At 41.5% G+C, this 23,291-nt stretch overlaps 1 protein-coding gene across 7 annotated transcripts in view; it reads left to right on the top strand.

Moving 5' to 3' along the window:
- The first annotated feature begins 6,364 nt into the window (after nucleotides 1-6,364).
- The window catches only part of LOC115158596 (guanine nucleotide-binding protein G(I)/G(S)/G(O) subunit gamma-12), an 80,481-nt gene continuing 63,554 nt past the window's right edge, over nucleotides 6,365-23,291 (top strand). For 2 of the 7 annotated variants that reach the window (XR_003868692.1, XR_003868693.1), the window contains exons 1-2: nucleotides 6,368-6,722; nucleotides 18,206-18,272. Coding sequence is in view for 2 of the 7 variants with exons in the window: in XM_029707756.1 (XP_029563616.1) it covers nucleotides 17,745-17,805; nucleotides 18,206-18,272 (128 nt within the window). In the remaining 5 variants the exon portion in view is untranslated. Of the gene's footprint in view, nucleotides 6,723-17,737; nucleotides 17,806-18,205; nucleotides 18,327-23,291 lie in introns of those variants that run through there. The other 5 variants (XM_029707756.1, XM_029707755.1, XR_003868694.1 and 2 more) reach the window with 5 other exon arrangements.

Genomic DNA, 23,291 nt, shown 5'->3' on the forward strand with positions numbered 1-23,291 from the left:
CTTCTGTTTCCCACATGTTTTTGTGCGTGATTGTTTCTATGTTCATTCGGTACGTTATGGCTGGTTTTCGACAGGTGCTGTTTTCACCCGTGCGTAATTGATTACCGTTTATTGTTGGTCAAGTGTATTGTTATCTTGTGCCTTTATTTTGAGTAAAGTACGTTGCTCACTCATTCTGCTCTCCTGCGCCTGACTTCATTCACCAGCTACACCCACCTTCTGACACACTGTCAGAACTAGAAGCACAAGCATTTCGCTACACTCGCAATAACATCTGCTAACCATGTGTATGTGACCAATACAATTGTATTTTATTTGATACAGATAACCATTAACTTCTGTTGTAGACCCTAGACTATAACACTCAATATTTCAATAGGGTACCTGAACACTATTCCAAGTTTAGGAGTCAGAACCCAGAGCCTAAGATCACCATACGCAATGCCAAGCGTCGGCTGAAGTGGTGTAAAGTTCGGCGCCATTGACTCTGGAGCAGTGGAAATGTGTTCTCTGGAGTGATGTATCACGCTTCATCTCCTGGCAGTCCGATGGACGAATCTGGGTTTGGTGGATGCCAGGAGAAGGCTATCTGCCGAATGCGTAGTGTTAACTGTATAGTTGGGTGGAGGAGGAATAATGGTCTCGGGTGTTTTTTCTTGATTTGGGCAGGGACCCTTAGTTCTAGCTAAGGGAAATCTCAATGCTACAGCATACAATTACATTTTAAATTATTCTGTACTTCCAACTTTCCAACCCCATTCAACACCTTTGGAATGAATTGGAACACCGACTACGAGCCAGGCCTAATCGCCCAACATCAGTGCCTGACCTCACTTATGCTCTTGTGGCTGAATGGAAGCAAATCTCCGCAACAATGTTCCAATATCTAATGGAAGGTCTTCTCAGAAGAGTGGATGCTATTATTGCAGCAAAAGGGTGGGGGGGGGGGGGGGGGGCAGCTCTATATTAATGCCCATGATTTTGGAAATGGATGTTCGATGAGCAGGTTTCCACATACTTTTGGTCATGTAGTGTAGAGCGGCTACACTGCTATCAGACTTGCTTTCAATACATTTGATCGGGTCGTGCACAAAGCTTCATGCTCTCAGATTATAGGAAATATTTACCTGTTCTTTGGATCATAAACATTACAGCAAATTTATTTAGACATTCAAAGTCCATAGGTTATGTCAGTGATATGGATAACTTTACGCATCTTTCCCTCTTTTACGCACGAGGCAGCTTGAGGTGTCCGAACAGTTTCTTTACTACAGGATCATTCTCCACTACTAGTTAGTTGTTTTCAGTTCTTTAACACGCACAGGAAGAATATTGCAATACTGTACTTTCCACTGATTAAATTTAACTGCAAACTTGTCATGTGCATAACCAGCCTGTAAGGTGGTTCAAACTCTTCCCCTGTTCCCTATCAGTTGCTAGCCTATAAGCCCTCATACATATCTAGAAATATTAACACATTTCTGTTAAATTGCGAATGTTCACATTTGAATAATGTATTTGATATCCCTCTCTATCAGCTCCCAGTCCCACCATGGCTATCCACTATCTGGCTACCAAATGTGTGGACATCCACCATCCCCCCCCATTCACCACAAACAGTACAGTGAGCATACAAAACATTTAGGACACCTGCTCTTTTCATGACAGACTGGTCAAGTGAATCCAGGTAAAAGCTATAATCTCTTATTGATGTCACTTGTTAAATCCACTTCAATCAGTGTAGATGAAGGGGAGGAGTCAGGTTAAAGAAGGATTGTTAAGCCTTGAGACAATTGAGACATGGATTGTGTATGCGTGCCATTCAGGGGGTAAATGGGCAAGACAAAATGCCAGGAGCACCGGTTTTTGTCAAGAACTGCTACCCTGCTAAGTTGTTCATGCTCAACAGCCAACTTGAAACAACTGTGGGAAGCATTAGAGTCAACATGGGCCAGCATCCCTGTGGAACGCTTTTGACACCATGGTAGAGTCCATGGCCCAATGAATTGAGGCTATTCTGAGGGCAAAAAGGGGGGGTGCAACTCAATATTAGGAAGGTGTTCCTAATGTTTGGTATACTCAGTATATATCTCAATGGTTAGCATTTTGTATGAGACAGTAAGTGGTGAGTACATGTTCTTTCAGATGATTAAATGAGAATATTTTTACTCTCCTGTGTACACTCTTCTTCAAGCTGAGACTGCAAGGAATCACCTCTGCCTACTGGGAGCAGATTGGGCTAATTGTCTTTGGCTTTTCTATCCTCCTTATATTTGACCTGAGTGAGAGGTAGTATTCATCAATTCCTTTTTTATTTTGGCATTAGTTGATCTGTTTTATTTTGACAAAGATAGTATTTGACTCTGAAAAGTTCATGGGATGAATCCATTCCACAACATCTGGTCATTAGACTTGGGGACAGAGCAGAATTCTTCAGACAATAACTGCATCTATATGTCTATGATACAAACCCACTATTACATTATAATTAGAACTATAATGTTGGGAGCATTGTCATGAGAATTTTCAATCCCAATGATAATAACTAACAATCAATAAGCTTTGACTAATCCCCAGGGTTTGTAAGACACTGGGTTAGTAATAATTAGGCAAAGACTCACCTTATGCAAAAGGCCCGTACAGTTTATTCAGAGAACGTTCTGAAGTCCATAATACAGAGACATTCATTTTATAACTTGCTTCTTCCTTACGCACATACATACACACAAACAGTAGGCGGGATGTATCCCTCCCCAGAGTTCTCACCACTGTTAATCACTACCCAGCGCTGTCCGTTCCATTCCCCCGAGATTAGAGGAACCTTGAGAAGTACTCCCTGTCCTATCATAAGGTTCTCAGAGTTCCTCGCTTGGTCGGGTCAAACACAGTCTAATTGTTCTCGGTATTCTCTTAGGCACACTAATACACACATACATTTCTCTTCTTCCCGGGTCTCTACTAGACCTTATGGGACTTACGTTTAGTACTTTAATTATTCATTATACATGCTACATAAACTACTAATTACTAATTAGTTACGTTTCAGGGTGGGATTCTTTAATCATTACCTTTAAACATATCATTTCCTTATCAAGCATTTTCCTCATTATCCTTGTATTATAAAAAAATTGCATTGTATTCTCCTTAACCTAAACCACAGATGGCCTTCATCATTGTGGCTAGTATTTCCTTGTGCCTGTACTTCCTCTTTCTGAGTGTCATGGTTTACCAGGTATTCTAGAACATCAGTGGGAAAATAGGCCAACTGCTGGCCAGGACAGAAAACAGAAGACTAAGCTGTAAGGTGAGTAAAAGGCAATAATTCTTCAATTTGTTTTAAAGTGGCACAGTGCCACTCCATTACCTTGAGTTTGTCTCAACACTAACAAGTATAGGATCAGTTTACCCTACTCTCAATCCTAAACATAACCATGATGAAGGTGAATGACAATCTGTGGTAAGGGCAAACTTCTACCTTTTCTGTCGTTGGGCACAGACAGTGCTTCCCCATACCCTTCAGTTAGTCTTAACACTAACATGTCTGTCCTGTTGTTATCGGGGCATTATTTTCACGTTCAAGTTCCTGGTGTTGGTTACTCTGGCGTGTGCAGCCGTGACTGTCATCTTCTTTATCGTCAGTCAGGTGAGAGCAACAATAATATCCTGGAGTGATGGGTCACATGGGTCAATGTGTTCTGTTTTAAGAGTAGAATAACCCTCCCTCTTGTGTAATTCAGATACATTATTTCCTGTTTTGGGGGACAATAAATTCCTATTTTATTGTTTTACATTCTATTGCATTCTACTCCATTCCATTCCACCAGGGTATTGAAGTCTACTGGTGCTTGGGTGACTACTCTTTCTGCTTGGGTGACTACTCTTTCTGCTTGGGTGACTACTGTATCCAGATGCACAGTCACAGTGCCTTTCTCACAGGAACCTACGGCATGTGGAACTTTGTGTTGTCCATCCTGTTTCTCTACTCACTCTCCCAGAAGACTCACACTGACAAGACAGATAACACCGGATCAACAGGTTCACACCTTCTTCAGACTCGAACTATTTGAATATGTTGGTGAGAGGACAGCATTTAACAATACATAATAAATAATATAAAATAAAGAAAATATTGACTCCCCTACGGACTCGGGAGAGGTGAAGGTCAAGAGCCATGCGTCCTTCGAAACACGACGCTGCCAAGCCGGACTGCTCGCTTAACCTGGAAGCCAGCCGCACCAATGTGTCGGAGGACACACTGAGGTCAGCTTGCAGGTGCCCGGCCCGCCACAAGGAGTCGCTAGAGCGTGATAGGACAAGGAAATTCCGATCAAACCCTTCCCTAACCCGGACGACGCTGGGCCAATTGTGCGCAGCCTTGGATCGAACCCGGGTCTATAGTGATGCCTCAAGCACTGCTATAGACTATAGCCTTAGACTGCTGTGAAACTTGGAAGCCCTCATGGTATATTTATTATAGGCTATTTGTCATGTCCATGTATTTCAGTTTTGTATTGACTGTTAAAGTATGTGTGTTTCAATAAACTTGAACTTAATCAGTATTTTAATAGATGGCCTACATTTCATTCAAACATAGCACATCTTAAAATGTATTTAACCTTTATTTTGACAGGGAGTCAAGGTCTCTTTCACAGATGAGCCCTGTATACACATCAATACACATTAACACATATCAATATACTCTACATGTATCAATTTACAATGCATTCAGAAAGCATTCAGACCCCTTGACTTTTTCCACATTTTTTTACGTTACAGTCTTATTCTAAAATAGATTAAATTAATTTTTCCCTCATCAATCTACACACAATACCTCATAATGATGAAGTGAAAACATGTTTTTAGACATTTTTGCAAATGTATAAAAAATGAAAAATAGAAATACCTGATTTACATAAGTATTCAGCCCTTTGCTATGAGACTCGAAATTGAGCTCAGGTGCATCCTGTTTCTATTGATCATCCTTGAGATGTTTCTACAACTTGATTGGAGTCCACATGTGGTAAATTCAATTGATTGGACATGATTTGGAAAGGCACACACCAGTCTATATAAGGTCCCACAGTTGACAGTGCATGTCAGAGCAAAAACCAAGCCATGAGGTTGAAGGAATTGTCCACAGAGCTCTGAAACAGGATTGTGTCGTGACACATATCTGGGGACGGGTACCAAAACACTTCTGTAGCATTGAAGGTCCCCAAGAACACAATGGCCTCCATCATTCTTAAATGGAAGAAATTTGGAACCACCAAGACTTCCTAGAGCTGGCCACCCGGCCAAACTGAGCAATTGGGGGAGAAGAGCCTTGGTAATGGAGGTGACTAAGAACCTGATGGTCACTCTGACAGAGCTCGAAGGTTCCTCTGTGGAGGTAAGAGAACCTTCCAGAAGGACAACCATCTCTGCAGCACTCCACCAATCAGGCCTTTATGTTAGAGTGGCCAGACGGAAGCCACTCCTCAGTAAAAGGCACATGACAGCCCGCTTGGAGTTTTCCAAAAGGCACTTAAAGGGCACTCAGACCATGAGAAACAAGATTCTCTGGTCTGATGAAACCAAGATTGAACTCTTTGGCCTGAATGCCAAGCGTCATATCTGGAGGAATCCTGGCACCATCCCTACGGTGCTGCATGGTGGTGGCAGCATCATGCTGTGGGGATGTTTTCCAGCGGCAGAGACTGACAGACTAATCAGGATCGAGGCAAAGATGAATGGAGCAAAGTACAGAGAGATCCTTGATGAAAACCTGCTCCAGAGCGCTCAGAACCTCAGGACCCTAAGCACACAGCCAAGACAACGCAGGAGTGGCTTCGGGACAAGTCTCTGAATATCATTGAGTGGCCCAGACAGAGCACAGACATGAACCCGATCGAACATCTTTGGAAAGACCTGAAAATAGCCTGACAGAGCTTGAGAGGATCTGCAGAGAAGAATGGGAGAAACTCCCCAAATACAGCTGTGCCAAGCTTGTAGCGTCATACCCAAGAAGACTCAAGGCTTTAATCACTGCCAAAAGTGCTTCCACAAAGTACTGAGTAAAGGGTCTGAATACTTCTGTAAATGTGATATATATATATATTTTTAAAACAATTCTAAAAACCTGTTTTTGCTTTGTCATAATGCGATATTGTGTGTAGATTCATGAGGGGAATTTTTTTTTTAATACATTTTTGAATTTGGCTGTAACATAACAAATTGTGGAAAAAGTTAAGGGGTCTGAATACTTTTCCGAATACACACATCAATATTCACATCGATAGGCCTAATACAGTTGCTATGAGATTGAGGAACAGTCAGGGAGGCAGGCTCACAGGCAGAGGGCGCCCTGTATATAAAGAAGGAGACGTGGAGATAAATTGCACAATTCCAGTCCTCCCTCCAACCAGCGTTCCCACCATTCCCTGTATTCAGACAGACCAGAGAGAAAAAAGGTCGTTCCTCCTTTCTGTCTGTCACTCAGCCGTGCAGCTCAATGGAGTCGTGTTTGGCTAAAAGTCGACGGAGTCGGTCATAACAGTAGGTTTATGTTGATTAAAAAATATATGAATTACTTTATACCCAAGAAAAGCACCACGACTCGATATCAGCGGACTTCAAGATACTTTATCGACTCCAAGAGGCAATGAAAACAGGTTTTTCGAAAATTGTGCAGCCCTAGAACTCTTAAGATTTTGCGCTTGGAACAGAGGTCAGCCATAAAGCAGGTGAGTGCAGATATATCGGGATTAGATTAATGAGAACATAAGATACATCATTCTAATTCTATAGGCGTTAAGAGCACATGGAACTAAACTTCTACAGATTATAGTTGGTATGGATGTGTAGGATTAGGATACCTGCGTTTTTGTTACACATCGGGTTTCTCTCCTGCCTGTGAGATGCCGTTGTCTTGCCATATGGTCAGTTATTAGCCCATGTGTGTTTAAGCAAATGTGTAGCATCGCTGTTTTACTCCAGCACCAGCATAGTATATGTTCTTGTAATATATACATGTTTTTGTAATTGCATAGTAATGGAGCTTTTGCTGTTGGGTAGAACAACTTGATGTTATCATTTTTGCTGTCTTCTACAGAGGAACTCAGACCCACACTTGTCTTGGGTTGAATAAAACACCAATAATAATCTTTAATAATAAATCGATTTTTGGCCCATCTCTACCTTATGTTTGTGTGTGGTGCCTTGATTGTTAGCACACACTGCAGATATCAGCCTTTTCTGAATGAAATGTGATGAGTCTGAACTTGTGACCCTTGATGTGTAGTTGCAGAGACAGTGCAAGGATAAATTGACATATCTGGAACTTGCTCTGTGTTCAATGTCTTAAGATTTTTTCCCCATCTCTGCTTAATGGTAAATCTAGATCTTTTTTCCCTCTCTGCTAAATGGTAAATCTAGATCTTTTTTCCCTCTCTGCTAAATGGTAAATCTAGATCTTTTTTCCCTCTCTGCTAAATGGTAAATCTAGATCTTTTTTTCCTCTCTGCTAAATGGTAAATCTAGATATTTTTTCCCTCTCTGCTAAATGGTAAATCTAGATATTTTTTCCCTCTCTGCTAAATGGTAAATCTAGATATTTTTTTTCCTCTCTGCTAAATGGTAAATCTAGATATTTTTCCCTCTCTGCTAAATGGTAAATCTAGATATTTTTTCCCTCTCTGCTAAATGGTAAATGTAGATCTTTTTTTCCCTCTCTGCTAAATGGTAAATCTAGATCTTTTTTTTCCTCTCTGCTAAATGGTAAATCTAGATCTTTTTTTTCCCTCTCTGCTAAATGGTAAATCTAGATCTTTTTTTCCCTCTCTGCTAAATGGTAAATCTAGATCTTTTTTTTCCCTCTCTGCTAAATGGTAAATCTAGATCTTTTTTTCCTCTCTGTTTAATCGTAAATCTAGATCTTTCTTTCCTCTCTGCTAAATGGTAAATCTAGATATTTTTTCCCTCTCTGCTAAATGGTAAATCTAGATATTTTTTCCCTCTCTGCTAAATGGTAAATCTAGATATTTTTTCCCCTCTCTGCTAAATGGTAAGTCTAGATATTTTTTTCCCTCTCTGCTAAATGGTAAATCTAGATATTTTTTTTCCCTCTCTGCTAAATGGTAAATCTAGATCTTTTTTTCCTCTCTGCTAAATGGTAAATCTAGATCTTTTTTTCCTCTCTGCTAAATGGTAAATCTAGATATTTTTTTTCCTCTCTGCTAAATGGTAAATCTAGATTTAAAAAAAATCTCTGGTAAATGATAAATCTAGATCTTTTTTTCATCTCTGGTAAATGGTAAATGTAGATCTTCATCTTCTCGGGAAGTGATCATAACCTCTTAGAAAAAAAGGTGCTATATCTAGAACCTTAAAGGGTTCTTTGGCTCTCTCCGTAGGAGAACCCTTTGAAGAACCCAATTTGGATTCCAGGTAGAACCCTTTTTGGTTCCAGGTAGAATTATTTTGGCTTCCATGTAGAACCCTTTCCATAGAGGGTTCTACATGGAACAAAAAATGATTATACCTGTAACTAAACAGGGTTATCCTATGGAGACAGCCGAAGAGCTGTTTTGGAACCCTTTTTTCTAAGAGTGTATGAATGCTGTTTCACCAGTCTGACAGGTTGAGCCTGTAAGGTACTGTGGCCAGTTCAGACACCTGCCCTGTCATGTCAAAGACTTTATAAGATGACCTGTAATGGAATTAACGAGAATAGCACATCTTCTTTAACTGTTGCCTAGTGTTGCCAAAGTTGACTTGAAAGCAGTAACCTTGGTTCAGAATGATGTCTGTCTGAAAGGCCTGATGAAGATTCACCATTATTAGTGTGTCAGTGTTCTTTGCCCACTAGACTTATAGTACATGTGCCAGAAATGAATATCTTCTTTCACCTTCAAAAGGTCTGAGCCTATTCATGCCATGCAAGCTTTTTGAATGTAGAAATGTAATGTAATTGTATTAGAAACCACTGCTGGAGATCATTTAAGGTGAATCAAAAGGTCTGGCGAGAACTGGAGTAACCACCTGAGGCTTTGTGTCCCAAATGGCACCCTATTATGTAATGCACTAATTTTGAACAGAGCCTTAATGCACTAGCCTATATAGGGAATAGGGATCTATTTGGGATGCAGTTTTTGAATCAGTTTGAAGTTCCTGTGATTCTGACAGGTTCTAGTTCCCCCTGCCTTAATCTGGTTTGATGATTCAGTTAACATGGCATGGATTAACAGAGATTAAACTATACATAAGAGATAACAAGGGGATGATTGTGCTAACTGTTCTTTTCCTAATTCTCTGCCCCCATGCCCCTCTCCCCCTCTTCTACTCGTCAACGCCAGTTACACTGGCAAGCCACAGCTATTGGTTTAATATGAGGAGGAACGTCCTTTGTTTGGTTTTGTCTGTCAACCAACCCTTGTTAGAGCCTATCAGAGTCATGAACTTTGTGTGTGTGTGCAGTGGTGGAGAAATTACCCAATTGTCATACTTGAGGAAAAGTAAAGATATCTAAATAGAAAATGACTCAAGTAAAAGTGAAAGTCACCCAGTAAAATACTACTTGAGTAAAAGTCTAAAAGTATTTGGTTTTAAATATACTTAAGTATCAATAAAATATACTGAAGTATCAAAAGTAAAAGTATAAATCATTTAAAATTCCTTATATTAAGCAAACCAGACTGCACAATTTTCTTGTTTAAAAAATGTACGGATAACCAGGGGCACTTTCTAACACTCAGACATAATAAAAAAAATGAAGCCTTCATGTTTAGTGAATCCGCCAGATCAGAGGCAGTAGAGATGACCAGGGGTGTTCTCTTGATAAGTGCGTGAATTGGAACATTTTCCTGCAAAGCATTCAAAATGTAATGAGTACTTTTGGGTGTCAGGAAAAATGTATGGAGAAAAACATACATTGTTTTCTTTAGGAATGTAAGGGAAGTAAAAGTAAAAGTTGTCAAAAATATAAATAGTAAAGTACAGATACGCCCAAAAACGACTTAAGTAGTACTTTAGTGTATTTTTACTTAAGTACTTTACACCACTGTGTATGTGTGTATCAAAGTGATGAAGTTATTCTGACACTGTGACTGAAGGCAGCACTCTGTTCAACACCAAAAGGCTGATCATGCAGAATGTTAGAATGGTACATTTTTGAGTGGTTTCTACTTAACCAGCTTCATCATAGACAGGCTCCTCACAGGTTATTGTATTTTAAAGCATGGTCTACAGTGATGCCTTTGCACTAGGCTACTCCAGCTCCTATGCCAAACTGCATCCCATAGGACAAAACTGTCTGAAATATTCATAAACTGGTTGTAATGATGTTATTTCAAACATCGTTGCCCTCTGGAATTGGGTTGTGTTGGAAAGACTGTATATATCTGCATGCAAGTTGAGGAAAGCCTATAGGTTTGTCTGTATTCCTGTATGGGTGGCCCCAGTTGAGCATTTTAATCGCAGCCAGTCCCAGCAGTGCATCCAGATTTCAGTGGTCTTTTTGTTGTGTCTCAACAACCCAGTCAGACTCCACTGTGTCATTAGTTTGTTTGTGAACTCAACTGTTCCTTTGGCTGTGTTGTTTTTACTCTCAGTCTCTGAAAGAGTTTTGAGTTCATCAAGCAGTCAGATAAGAGATAATGCCGTTGTGGGGTCTACAGTGGTTAGAAAGGTCAGTGTATGGAACAACCAGCCAGACATACTGAACACTGACTATAGCAATAACACTCAATTCTAAAGCTTATTTGAACTATTGTCCATGTAGGTCTACCTGTTGATGGGGTTTAGGGATTATTGTCGATCCAACTTGAGGAAAGGTTTAGTGATTTATGATTAAACCTGCTGAATCACAGAGGAATGACAAACAGCCTGTCATAGCAGAAAGCAACCAAAACAGGGTTAAAAGGGACAATCTCACCTTTTCCCCCTGGGGCTCCGAAAGTGTAGCTCTTTTATCCGGAATGGGGCGGAATGATGACGTCATAGGTAGCGTTGCCTGGACAACTGAGCAGCGTAGATGGAATTAAAAGCCTCCATGCCACTCCTCATCTGTATCACTGGGTTAGCAGGGCGTCTCCCATTCATTCACACCAACAGATACACACGCACGCACGCACGCACGCACGCACACACACACACACACACACAACACACACAAGAACAACACGCACGACACTTACACACGTGTGTATGTTGCCCCTTGCTGGAACAAGTAAAGTGTTGTAGCAAAGGATGAAAATGGGCTTAGAAACTCTAACCCTGGAAATTTGACTGATAAACTCATGCGTACACTCGCAATGTCTGCCTGGTACTGTGATGCAATATTGGCCATGGTAATGTAGAATGTTCATTCAATTGATGTTAACTGATGTGGCTCATGCAATGGAGTCTATTTTTTTGCAACGTCAGTTGAGTTAAATCAACAAATCACAGCACATATTGATGGGTACACTTCCTGTTTTTACTTCCTGCTTCGCTCCTTTGGGTACACTTACAATGGCCACCAGTCCACCCATTATGCCATAATGTATTTGCTATTTGACCGGTTATTACGGAGACCCCGGTCATTTGGCTGACCAATTACCATCATCCAAAATTCCATTACTGTTACAGCCCTACTGTAACGTCAACGCAGGGAGTCAGGGAACAGGTGCAGTTAGTGAGTTTAATATTAACGAACATAGAACGATACAAAACAGGAGAAACGTCTGACAAGAGAACATAACCAATACGGTTTGATGATAAAAGACTGCTATATAAAGGGTAAGTAATCAGGGAGTAATGAAGTTCAGGTGTGACTGATGATGAGTCGCAGGTGTGGGTAAAGATGGGTTGCCAGGACCGGTGGTTAGTAGAACGGCGATGTCGAGCGCCGGGGAGCGGGAGTAGACGTGACACCTACGTTGGGCTCCCTAGTGGAACACAGGTGAAAATTGCTTTCTGTTCCCATGAATGAATGGTATTTAAAGAGACTAGTCCACTTGGAGTGGTGTGTGTGTGTGACTGTGTGTGGGGTGATGGAAGGAAGTTATTTTTGGAAGCCGACATCAGTGTGACGTTGGGGGCCAATCTGGTGCTGTTGTTGGAGTGCCATTCTGTTGTGTCTGAGTCAATGAATGAGATTTATTATAATTCCAAGCCCTGCCGCTCTGTATGCCCAAACCTGTTCAACCCAATAGTGGCATGTCATACTGCATCATAATAACAGTACATGTTCACAGCTTCACCCTTTAAAGGCACACCCACTACCATTTCTTGATCTTGTGATTAATGTACAGAATGAATTATACACACAATCGTGTCTAAAAACAAACAAATGCCAATCAGGGCGTCTGTTCTTCTTCTTCATCTCTGACTTTGCACTTGTAAATATCACCCCCCCGTTCTCCAAAACTAAAACAGACAAGAGTTAGGGCCTCACTGTTGACTGGACGCAAAGGAGTGTGTTGTTTGTTTGTGTGTGTGTGTGTGTGTGTGTGTGTGTGTGTGTGTGTGTGTGTGTGTGTGTGTGTTGTGTGCAGTGCCTTCTGTAAGTACATGGAGTAGCCAGCCAAAAAGAAAAGTTGCCAGCCAGGGAGTTCCTGTCTGGGAGAGGGGATGCCCCCCACAATATTTGTTTTGCAGAACAAGCTCTATTTTGGTGGCCTCTGGTACAGTCTAATGCCTTGATTCCAGCTGAAATACACAGCTACATTATTGAATACTTTAATGACTTTACCTCCCAGATTGGTCAAATGAGTTGTGGTATAGAAAGACATGACTTTACAATTAAAATGACTGAAAATGTATCAATTCAGTGTGCTGTTAGTTGTTTTGGATATCATTTAGGCCTAGACCTATATGATCAGGACTATGTTCTAAGTAAGATAGGTTATTGTTAAAAAAGGCTATCTTAATTAAAGTCATGTTTACAGTTGTACTGCAACATATATGAATTGCCACAATGATGTTTGTTTTTCAAATTATATGTTTTCTTGGCTCTGCTGCTGTTGACACCTTTGAATCCTAGGAAAATACAAAACAAGATCTTTGGTTTACTTGTCCTGATGCAATTCCATGGACATATAACTATGTTGTATGATTTATGAATAGGAGATTAACTTTATTCAGTCAGTTCAACACCTTTTATAAACTAGTCAACACTTCCTGTTCGGTCATCAGTCAAAGAACAGTAAATAGCCTATTTATTTGATCTTTATTTAACTAGGCAAGTCAGTTAAGAACAAATTCTTATTTTCAATGACAGTCTAGGAACAGTGGGTTAACTGCCTTGTTCAGGGGCAGAATGACAGATTTGTACCTTGTCATCTCGGGGATTCAAACTTGCAACCTTCCGGTTACTATAGAAGCCTAGTTAATGAATGAAGTGGAAAAGGTACCCGGCTAACAATGAGTCTGTTATCTGCTATTTGGCCGACGGCCGGTGCTTATGGAAAACACTGTGTGTGTGTTCGTGTGCTATGTGTTCATCTGTGGTCTGCAGACTGCAGTGGTGGAGCTGCTGAAGCGGAACAGTCCAGTTCTGCAGCCTCTGCACTTCCTTGTTGGATGTCCTTGTGTCACCCCCCTGTAGAGGCAGACATACATCCTGGTCCCTTCTAAGTGAAGGTCAATCCTGGTCCTTCAGGACTATCTAGGGTGTGTTTTGAATGCAGGGTCATGGGTGTGTTGTAAATGCAGACTAATGGCTGAACTATAGTACTGTACTGTAGCTGACAGTGCTCAACATTAGCTAGGTCACCTCCAGACAATACGATGTCAGACAGAGAGCCTTGTTGTGTACCACAGACAGTGTGGAAGCTGCTGTCACACAGTTGTGATGGGGTATTTATAGACTCCTGCTGTGTGTGTGCTTTTGTGTGTGTGCTTGTGCTAGCTCTCCCGCCTCTTCTCTATCGTCATCCGGGACCCAGCCTCCTGCCGACCAATGTATTGGGCAGACACACAGCCACAGTTATATTATATACATTCAGTCTGGTTCCTACGTGCGTCTCTAATAAAGAACACCATCATTTACTCTTTAACTAACTCCTACTACTCCTTGCCCTATTCACTTCGTCCCATGAGTCATTAGTGCTTACCTGTAGGGACCTTGACTGACTGACTTGTAGTGAGTGCATACATTCCCCATGGGAATTGAACCTACGACACTGGTGTTGCTAGCACCATGCTCTTACCACCTGAGCCACACAGGAAGAGGTTGCCCCAAGCACCCCAATCCTTTTTAGTCTACGACTAGACTTAAATGGTGTCCGGGAAACCAGCTCTTAGATATCTCAAGCTAACCTTGGAGGGGCCACACCCATGCACTAGTTCTCACCTGAGAGCAGAGCAGGCTTTGGTGACATTGGAGCTGGTCGGTGGGAAAGATGAAGCTCTGGATAAACAGTATTATGCAAGCCACTTACTCTTAATAACACATCTCTAGGCCAAATGCTACTCACCCTCAGGCTGTATCTCAAATGGTACCCTATTCCCTACACAGTGGACTATGTAGAGCCTTCTGGGTCCTGGTCAAAAGTTATGCACTATAGGGAATAGAGGGCCATTTGGGATGCAGACAGTCACTACAAGAGTAGACAGACAGCTTGTTGCATGTTTATTACAAGTCTGTTACTGGTCAGAGCAGAGAATCCAGTGGCCACTGGCCAGTGCCATGGTGATGCTGCTGTTTACGTGGATACGTGGTGGTGGCCACAATAGCTGAGCTAAGGGTGCGTCCTAAATGGCACCTTATTTCCTGTATATTACACTACTTTTATTACACTATAAAGGGAAAGGGTGCTATTTTGGATGCACCCTAAAGACTGGAGAAGCCATAGCAAAGGGAAGTAACAGGTTGCTTAGCAACTGCCAGACACACTGGGTAATAAAACATCTTACAATCTTACAATAAAAGACATACATCGATTGAGTCTAAGAACTACAGTATATAATAATGAATAATAATTGTTCATGTTCTACCTCAATGACCTCGTACCCCTGCACATCAACTTGGTACTGGTACCCCTTGTATAAAGCCAAGTTATCGTTACTCATTGTGCATCTATTATTACTTTATTACGTGTTTTACTTTTCTATTATTTCTCTATTTTCTTTCTCTCTGCATTGTTGGGAAGGGCCCGTAAGCATTTCACTGTTAGTCTACACCTGTTGTTCCTAGGTTACCATGGTTGGATTGGATTGGGTTGGCATAATGCATGTTGTTACTGGTCATTTCTATGTAAAAGGACCCATAAGCACAAAAATGTTACATTTATAGGAGCATATAACATTTGGTGTCAAATGAAAGCTAAGGTCTATATTTTTGGGAAATGAAGGTATACATACATACATTTTTCAACCATTTTCCATTCTAAAAATGGAATAAGCTACGGCTTTGATTTCTGGTCACACAGATGGAAAAGGGGTCTTAAAAAACATCTACTAGAAAAAGTCTTAAAAGGTATTACAAATACATCATACATAAAAACCCAATCATGTTGAAGTAAAGGCAACTAATATCAACATTTATATTTGGTTTTGCAGAAATGATTTGCCTTCTGTAAGTTAAATAAACATTGCCTAGTGTCTTGTCATTCTGTTACCAAAAACCCACATATGTTTAAGATATTTTCTCATTTCTCTCCCTCATGAGGGATGATAATGAAAGTTCACAGAAGTAACAAGTAAAGGTAGACCTACCAATGAGTTATAGTGTTTTTACTGATAACAGTTGTGTTTATGAATTATTAAGTGATTAAAACGCATCACTCTGTTACAAAATTGGAAACAGAGTGACCGAAAAATCAGTAACAGAATGACTGCAGTTGAATTGGCCACAATGGGAAATCATAGTAGTCACGACCACAGTTGCAGTAGAGCACAGTACAACACAATTCAGTACAGTAGATGTCTATGATTGGTACAGATATGCTTACCCTGGCGAGACGTTTTGATAACCGTGTAAATCTCTCTAGGACAAGGTGACTTTTAGCAATATATTCGCCTGTATTTACCCCTAAAAATGAAACGCTAATTAGCTGCTAATGTGGCTATTATAAAGAGCTACAAATTCCATAATGATCTGGATGAGATTGCTGAATCGAGGCAAAGGTATGAATCTCGGGATTAACTATCTAATGTTAGCTAAATATAGTAATTAATAAATTGGTAAAATGGCTTTTTAAATAGACAAATTCTTTGACCTGTCTTGTGCAGGTTTTAAATTGACACAATACCTGTTAGCGAAGGTGTCAGCTAGAGATGACGAGCAGGAGCTTGCAGGGATTTGTAGTCTTCCATGATGTCTACTTTGATGCTAATTAACATTTTTGAATCAGAGTAAATAGAGCTGAAATATATTGATAAATGTAACCTTGTCCGAGAGAGATTTGCATGGTTATCAAAACATCACACCAGGGTAAGCCTACACAAAACACAGTCCTTATTTGAAGTGTTTTTAAAATTCCCTATGGGAAAAATGAATGGTGGAAAAATGATTGGAAACATTTCCCTGTTTGACTGCTAGTTTTTATGGGTATTATGACACCTCCACTGTGGGGCTCTATTGCCATATGGGAACCTAAATATTTTTTAATTACTGGTAGATAATGTGACCTTTGAATATTCAGAAAGAACAACGCCATGACTGCATCCCAAATGGCACCCTATTATTCCCTTTATAATTCATTACTTTTTTCCCCTTTCAAGTTCATACAAGGAATGAAAATGTAAACTTTGTCATTATCATGAAGAGTTTATTTTAGTTTCAAGCCTTCTAGAGACACCAAAAGTGGGGCCTATCATCATGTTTGAATCACAGAAGTAAAATAACAGTGTAGTATTTGAACGTTGCTAGCCATTACACTTTATGACCTGTTATTTTGTTTAAACGTTTCATCTGGAGTGGCGCTATCTCTGGTCTCCATGACGAGTTTCCTGCCCGCTTCCTAGTGATCCAGAAACCCACAAATGGCCCCAGCCCTTTAGAGAAGTAGCTTGGTGGCATTTTACACACAAACACGCACGCACGTGCTCAAAGTCTCCTCTGACTTTAACTGGAACTCTCTAAACCATTCCAGTAGGGACTAGGCTACTCTTGTCTTGTTCTCCTGTGTTTTGGGACTTTCCTACCCAGTGACCCATAAAACAAAACATTGCCTCTCACACTGAATATTTGCTTTGCTATGTCTGTTGCTCCGTTGCTGTAGCCCGCTCCAACTAACTGACCTATCTTTGACCCATTAAACAAAATACCTCCCTGATGCTGAATTCTTGATTTGCTCTGTCTGTTACGGTTTACTCAAAATGTTGCTAGATGTTTTCCCGGAACAAATTTCTCCATTTATGGCCATTAAGTCTTGAACATTTAAGCCATTTCAGCTCAGACGGACCCAAAGTGCTAAACACTGAATGACCGCAGGCTTACTGCACCCACACTAAGAAAAAAAGCTTCTATCCAGAACCTAAAAGGGTTCTTCAGTTGTCCCCATAGGAGAAAAAAGGGGAACCCTTTTTGGTTCCAGGTCAAACTATTTTGGGTTCCATATAAAACCCTTTCCACAGAGGGTTCTACATGGAACCCAAAAGAGTTCTACCTGGAACCAAAAAGTGTTCCCCTATTGGGACAGCCAAATAACTCTTTTGGAACCGTTTTTTCTAAGAGTGCACTAAACCTATGGGAGATCAATGAGGACAAAAATTGTCCTATGCACCCAATAACACCCAATAACTGTTCTGATTGTTTTATGGGTTTAACTTATAGATCTTAGATGGTCCAGTTGGCCACCAGACTCTCCCCAGCTCCTCTTGTCATCATTGACAGTTCAAAAAGTGAGTGACATTGTTTCATTTGCTCAGTATGAAGAGTGCCATATATGTCCTCCACTGTAACAAGATCCTCCTGGCTATAGATAAGAGGAAAGTGTTGTGTTGATTCAGAGAGCATACACGCACAGCTCTACAGAGAAATCTGGGATCCGCTCTGAAACAGACGTTGGTCTGACTGGTTTCACTGGAATGTGTTGAAGAATGATAGACTCTGAATGACTGGCAATGGTGGCAAGTTGAAGCTGAGGCTGACTCCACCCGAAATTGTGTGGTCACCAGTCATTGTTTACTGTACTTCAAACAGGATGAGACAGCCTATGCTACTCTCTTGGCTCTGATGATGATGTGGGTCATCATCACAAGTTACACAGGTTATGAATGTAATTTCTTTCTTTCCCCTCAGATTTCCTCATCTGTGAAGGACCAGAAGAACATAAAGAAAACTGTCCCAGGAAACTCCTCACAGCAAGGTCCGTCTCCTCTCCCTATCCAGGAAGATACACCATTTCCTCCACTACCACCAGGTCAAATCAAATCAAATTTGATCTGTCACATACACATGGTTAACAGATGTTACTGTGAGTTTAGAAAAAGTCTTATGCTTCTAGATCCGACAGTGCAGCAGTATCTAACAGGTAATATCTAACAATTCCGCAACAAAACCTAATATCTAACAAATTCCACAGCAAAACCTAATACTTACAATCTAGTCAAAGAATGAGAGGAGAATAAATAAGTATAAAAACAAATGGATGAGCAGTGACAGGGCGGCTAAGATGCAATAGATAGTAAAGAATACATTTCCACTGCATTTCAGCCCTGCCATAAGGACCAGCTGACATTATGTCAGTGATTCTCTCGTTAACACAGGTGTGAGTGTTGACGAGGACAAGGCTGGAGATCACTCTGTCATGCTGATTGAGTTCGAATAACAGACTGGAAGCTTCAAAAGCTGGGTGGTGCTTGGAATCATTGTTCTTCTTCTGTCAACCATGGTTACCTGCAAGGAAACACGTGCCGTCATCATTGCTTTGCACAAAAAGGCAAGGATATTGGTGCCAGTAAGATTGCACCTAAATCAATAATTTATTGGATCATCAAGAACTTCAAGGAGAGTGGTTCAATTGTTGTGAAGAAGGCTTCAGGGCGCCCAAGAAAGTCCAGCAAGCGCCAGGACCGTCTCCTAAAGTTGATTCAGCTGCGGGATCGGGGCACCACCAGTACAGAGTTTGCTCAGGAATGGCAGCAGGCAGGTGTAAGTGCATCTGCATGCACAGTGAGGCAAAGACTTTTGGAAGATGGCCTGGTGTCAAGAAGGGCAGCAAAGAAGCCACTTCTCTCCAGGAAAAATATCAGGGACAGACTGATATTCTGCAAAAGGTACAGGGATTGGACTGCTGAGGACTGGGGTAATGTCATTTTCTCTGATGAATCCCCTTTCCGATTGTTTGGGGCATCCGGAAAAAACTTGTCCGGAGAAGACAAGGTTAGCGCTTCCATACATGAAGGGACATCGCGTGCGCCATCCGTATGGTTAGTGAGAAAGTCCATGTTGCAAATGTACCCTCCCTTACTAGACGTCCGACCACGTCCGATAAATCCGCGGACGGCGTCGGGCCGATCGCGGGGGCCGGATCTTCCAGGAAGTCATCGAACGGAGTCTCTCGGACCTTCGGTTTCCGTTTAATTAAATTTTCAAATTTTGGTCATTTTCTTGCAGTCCCGGATTATTCCACGAGAGGGCGTATGGAATCATATTGCAAATGTAACATATATCACCAAATGCGACACGGCTTTTTCTCCTAAACCGAAGATAATTCGAAGACGAAACTCGGTCTGCGTGGGTTTGGCATAATGGGCAGTTGGCCCCGAACAGGATGGAGTCGAGGCCTCGACGCTTTTCGAGTTAAGGCTATTTTTCTGGGATTGAAAGTCAAAGAGGAAAATAGAGTGCTGATTTGACCACTTCACATCAAACTACATGAGCCTACGGTGTCAGGAGAAAAGGAACCATGCATTTACCAATGTTCATTTCAGAGAAATTGTACAATGACACATTGGTGATATTCAACAACAAGAGGTTTTTTTTTCAAAAAAGTTACATATCCAGTAGCAGCGTGTTCAGATGAGTCCGTTAAGGCAGGTTTCGGAGCTCTGCGAGATTTCTGTGATTTTCTGTGATTTTCTGAAACAACACACACTTGTTCAACCCTCTGTAAATAAGTCAGTTCTTAACAGAAACACTTAAAACTCAATATTCTATAAGAGCCTAACGTTCAGATTCCTGTGTCAACCAGAAATGCCTTATAATGGTGTCATAGGGGCTGCTTTGAAGGGTTAAAAAGGTCAGATCTTTCCACAACTTCATATGTGTGACTAGGCAACCCTCATGAACTGTAAATCAGTCATTTATCCCATCAGATGTCAAAGAAAAGCTCTCTCAAACACACACACACAGCAAGGACGGAGTGACACAGAGCGGTGCTTAAAGACACAAAGAGCCTGCAATGGCATTACCATTATCTCTAGGCTGAGACGAGTTCAATGAGACGCCCCGCTTGACCGTAGCTTGCTCGGTATGAGCGCAGCGACCGTGAGAAAACTAGGCCCAAAATGAGGCCTGCACCAATATGTCAAGTGCTTATGGGTGACAGTGAGAGAACCATTAGGGTTAGAAGCACAATTCAACCTCAGGAGCGTTCCTGAGGTCCTCCCGATCTGTGCAAGCCTAACCTTGACCCTGTGGCATTAACCCTTCACAGTGAAAAGAAGGTGTTTAGATCAAACTGTGTGCAATGACTTCTCTCCCCATAGGAATACATTGACAATTCTCCTAAATTCAACCTGAAGTCTATGTGGGTTATGAATGCCTTATGAACCTGTCTTCTATAACAATCCATCAGGCTACTGTGAGGTCTACCTGTGTCGATTCTAAGGTTCCTGGAGCAACCGGAAAATGTTAAAATCACCCTAGAGCTATTGTCATATAAGCAACCTGCAGATAGTGAAAATCACGCAACTCAACCATCTGTCATTCAGTCAATTCTTAAGGTAGAGACTTCATATTCAGGATTCTGTTTATGTCTACCCCAAAGACAACGTGTGTGAAGCAAGAGCTTCCTGTGACAACCGGAAGTTGTTAAAAACAGCCAAGAGCTATTGTCATATGGTCAACCGGCATATAGTGAAAATCACGCAACTCAACCATCTGTTATTCAGTCAATTCTTAAGGTAGAGACTTCATATTCAGGATTCTGTTTATGTCTAACCCAAAGACAACATGTGTTGAGTAAGAGCTTCCTGTGACAACCGGAAGTTGTTAAAAACAGCAAAGAGCTATTGTCATATGGTCAACCAGCATATAGTGAAAATCACGCAACTCAACCCTATGTCATCCAGCCAATTCTTTAGGTAGAGACTTCATATTGAGGATTCTGTATATGCCTACCCCAAAGACAACGTGTGTCTATTCTTTTTGCAAAAAAAACAAAAACACACACACACAATTTGGCCATAGGGACATAGTGTGGGGCTTAGAGTCTTATACCGCCTTCAATAGTTACTTTTGTTGAAACGATTCAAGAACCGTCAGACCTAGAGCTCCGAAATTTTAGAAACCTGTTCTAGAGCTCAAGTCGATAGTGCACGGTGATTTATGGGGCTCTAGAAGGTTCTCTGACCGAGAAACCACCTCGTACATTTGCAATATTTTCAATTCATTTTCAATATCACGGACATGGCGACATTTAGAAATGTCCCAGAGTCGCAAGACTAGGTGCATTGAAACCGCCTCGGCCCGTAGAGACGGACCCCAATGTCTCTGTCCGATAACTCATTCAGGGACCCCGTAGTAACGCCCTGAAAAAGTGGATTTTCAGCACCAATTAAGGCCATTGCTTGGGCACCAAATGACCTATCGAGCCGAAACTTGGGATTCGGGGTCGCCTCACATAGGCCTACACATTATGTCAGAACTGGACCCGCAGCTATAACGTAACTATGTGTTTTAGGTTTTTTTATGGTTAAAATTGAAAGCACTGTGAATTATGGGCCTTCTCTGACATATGTGATAGTTGGCTTCTATACGAGTTGGAAAAAGTGGATTTGGTGTCAGATGCTATCAGTTTGGTGTCAGAATGACAACTAATTGACTGATGGACGCTGACTGCTGGGTGACGAGCAATGGAGATTAACCACAGTCACTGCCCGGCCATCCCGAGTTCATCGGGCCAGTCAATTATGCATTTCTGCAGTATTTTTGAGCATGCCTAAATTTGTGATGCTAAATGCCCATTAAATCATATTGCAAACGTAACGCGCTATATTGCAAACGTAACGTGCGTTTGCAATATGATTCAACAGCAGAAAATATCACCAAAGTTGACATGATGAAATCAACACAATGAGCGACAGAGAGGAACCACAGTCACTGCCCGGCCATCCCCAGTTCATCAGGCCAGTCAATTATGCATTTCTGCAGTATTTTTGAGCATGCCACATTTGTGATACTAAATGCCCATTAAATCATATTGCAAACGTAACGCGCTATATTGCAAACGTAACGTGCGTTTGCAATATGACTCAACAGCAAAAATATCACCAAAGTTGACATGATGAAATCAACACAATGAGCGATAGAAAGGAACCACAGTCACTGCCCGGCCATCCCCAGTTCATCGGGACAGTCAATTTTGCATATCTTTAGTGTTTTTGAGCATGCCAAATTCGTGATGTTGAGGCCCATTGAATCATATTGCAAATGCGCATCAGTGCACATGGTGACCCGAAATGGGTTACCAGGAGTAATTTTTTAGAAGGGTTTTAAATGCCTTTAGAGGGTGCAAGGGGTGCACGGTTGGGTAGGGAGCACCTTCCATCAGTGCCCATCCAGTATGGGGCGCCCCTAGTCATTTTGGACATTTTTCAAAAAAATTGCTAAAAAACGACAATCCCACTTCTCTCATGTCACCATCAAGCCATGGAGAGGAACCACAGTCACTGCCCGGCCATCACCAGTTCATCGGGACAGTTCATTTTGCATTTCTGCAGTGTTTTTAAGCATGCCAAATTCGTGATGTTGAGGCCCATTGAATCATATTGCAAATGCGCATCAGTGCACATGGTGACCCGAAATGGGTTACCAGGAGTAATTTTTTAGAATGGTTTTAAATGCCTTTAGGGTGGTGCAAGGGGTGCACGGTTGGGTAGTGAGCACCTTCCATCAGTGCCCATCCAGTATGGGGTGCACCTAGTCATTTTGGACATTTTTCAAAAAAATTGCTAAAAAACGACAATCCCACTTCTCTCATGTCACCATCAAGCCATGGAGAGGAACCACAGTCACTGCCCGGCCATCACCAGTTCATCGGGACAGTTCATTTTGCATTTCTGCAGTGTTTTTAAGCATGCCAAATTCGTGATGTTGAGGCCCATTGAATCATATTGCAAATGCGCATCAGTGCACATGGTGACCCGAAATGGGTTACCAG

The sequence above is a fragment of the Salmo trutta genome, chromosome 22 (genome assembly GCF_901001165.1).
Source record: "Salmo trutta chromosome 22, fSalTru1.1, whole genome shotgun sequence".
Classification (NCBI taxonomy): Eukaryota; Metazoa; Chordata; class Actinopteri; order Salmoniformes; family Salmonidae; genus Salmo; species Salmo trutta.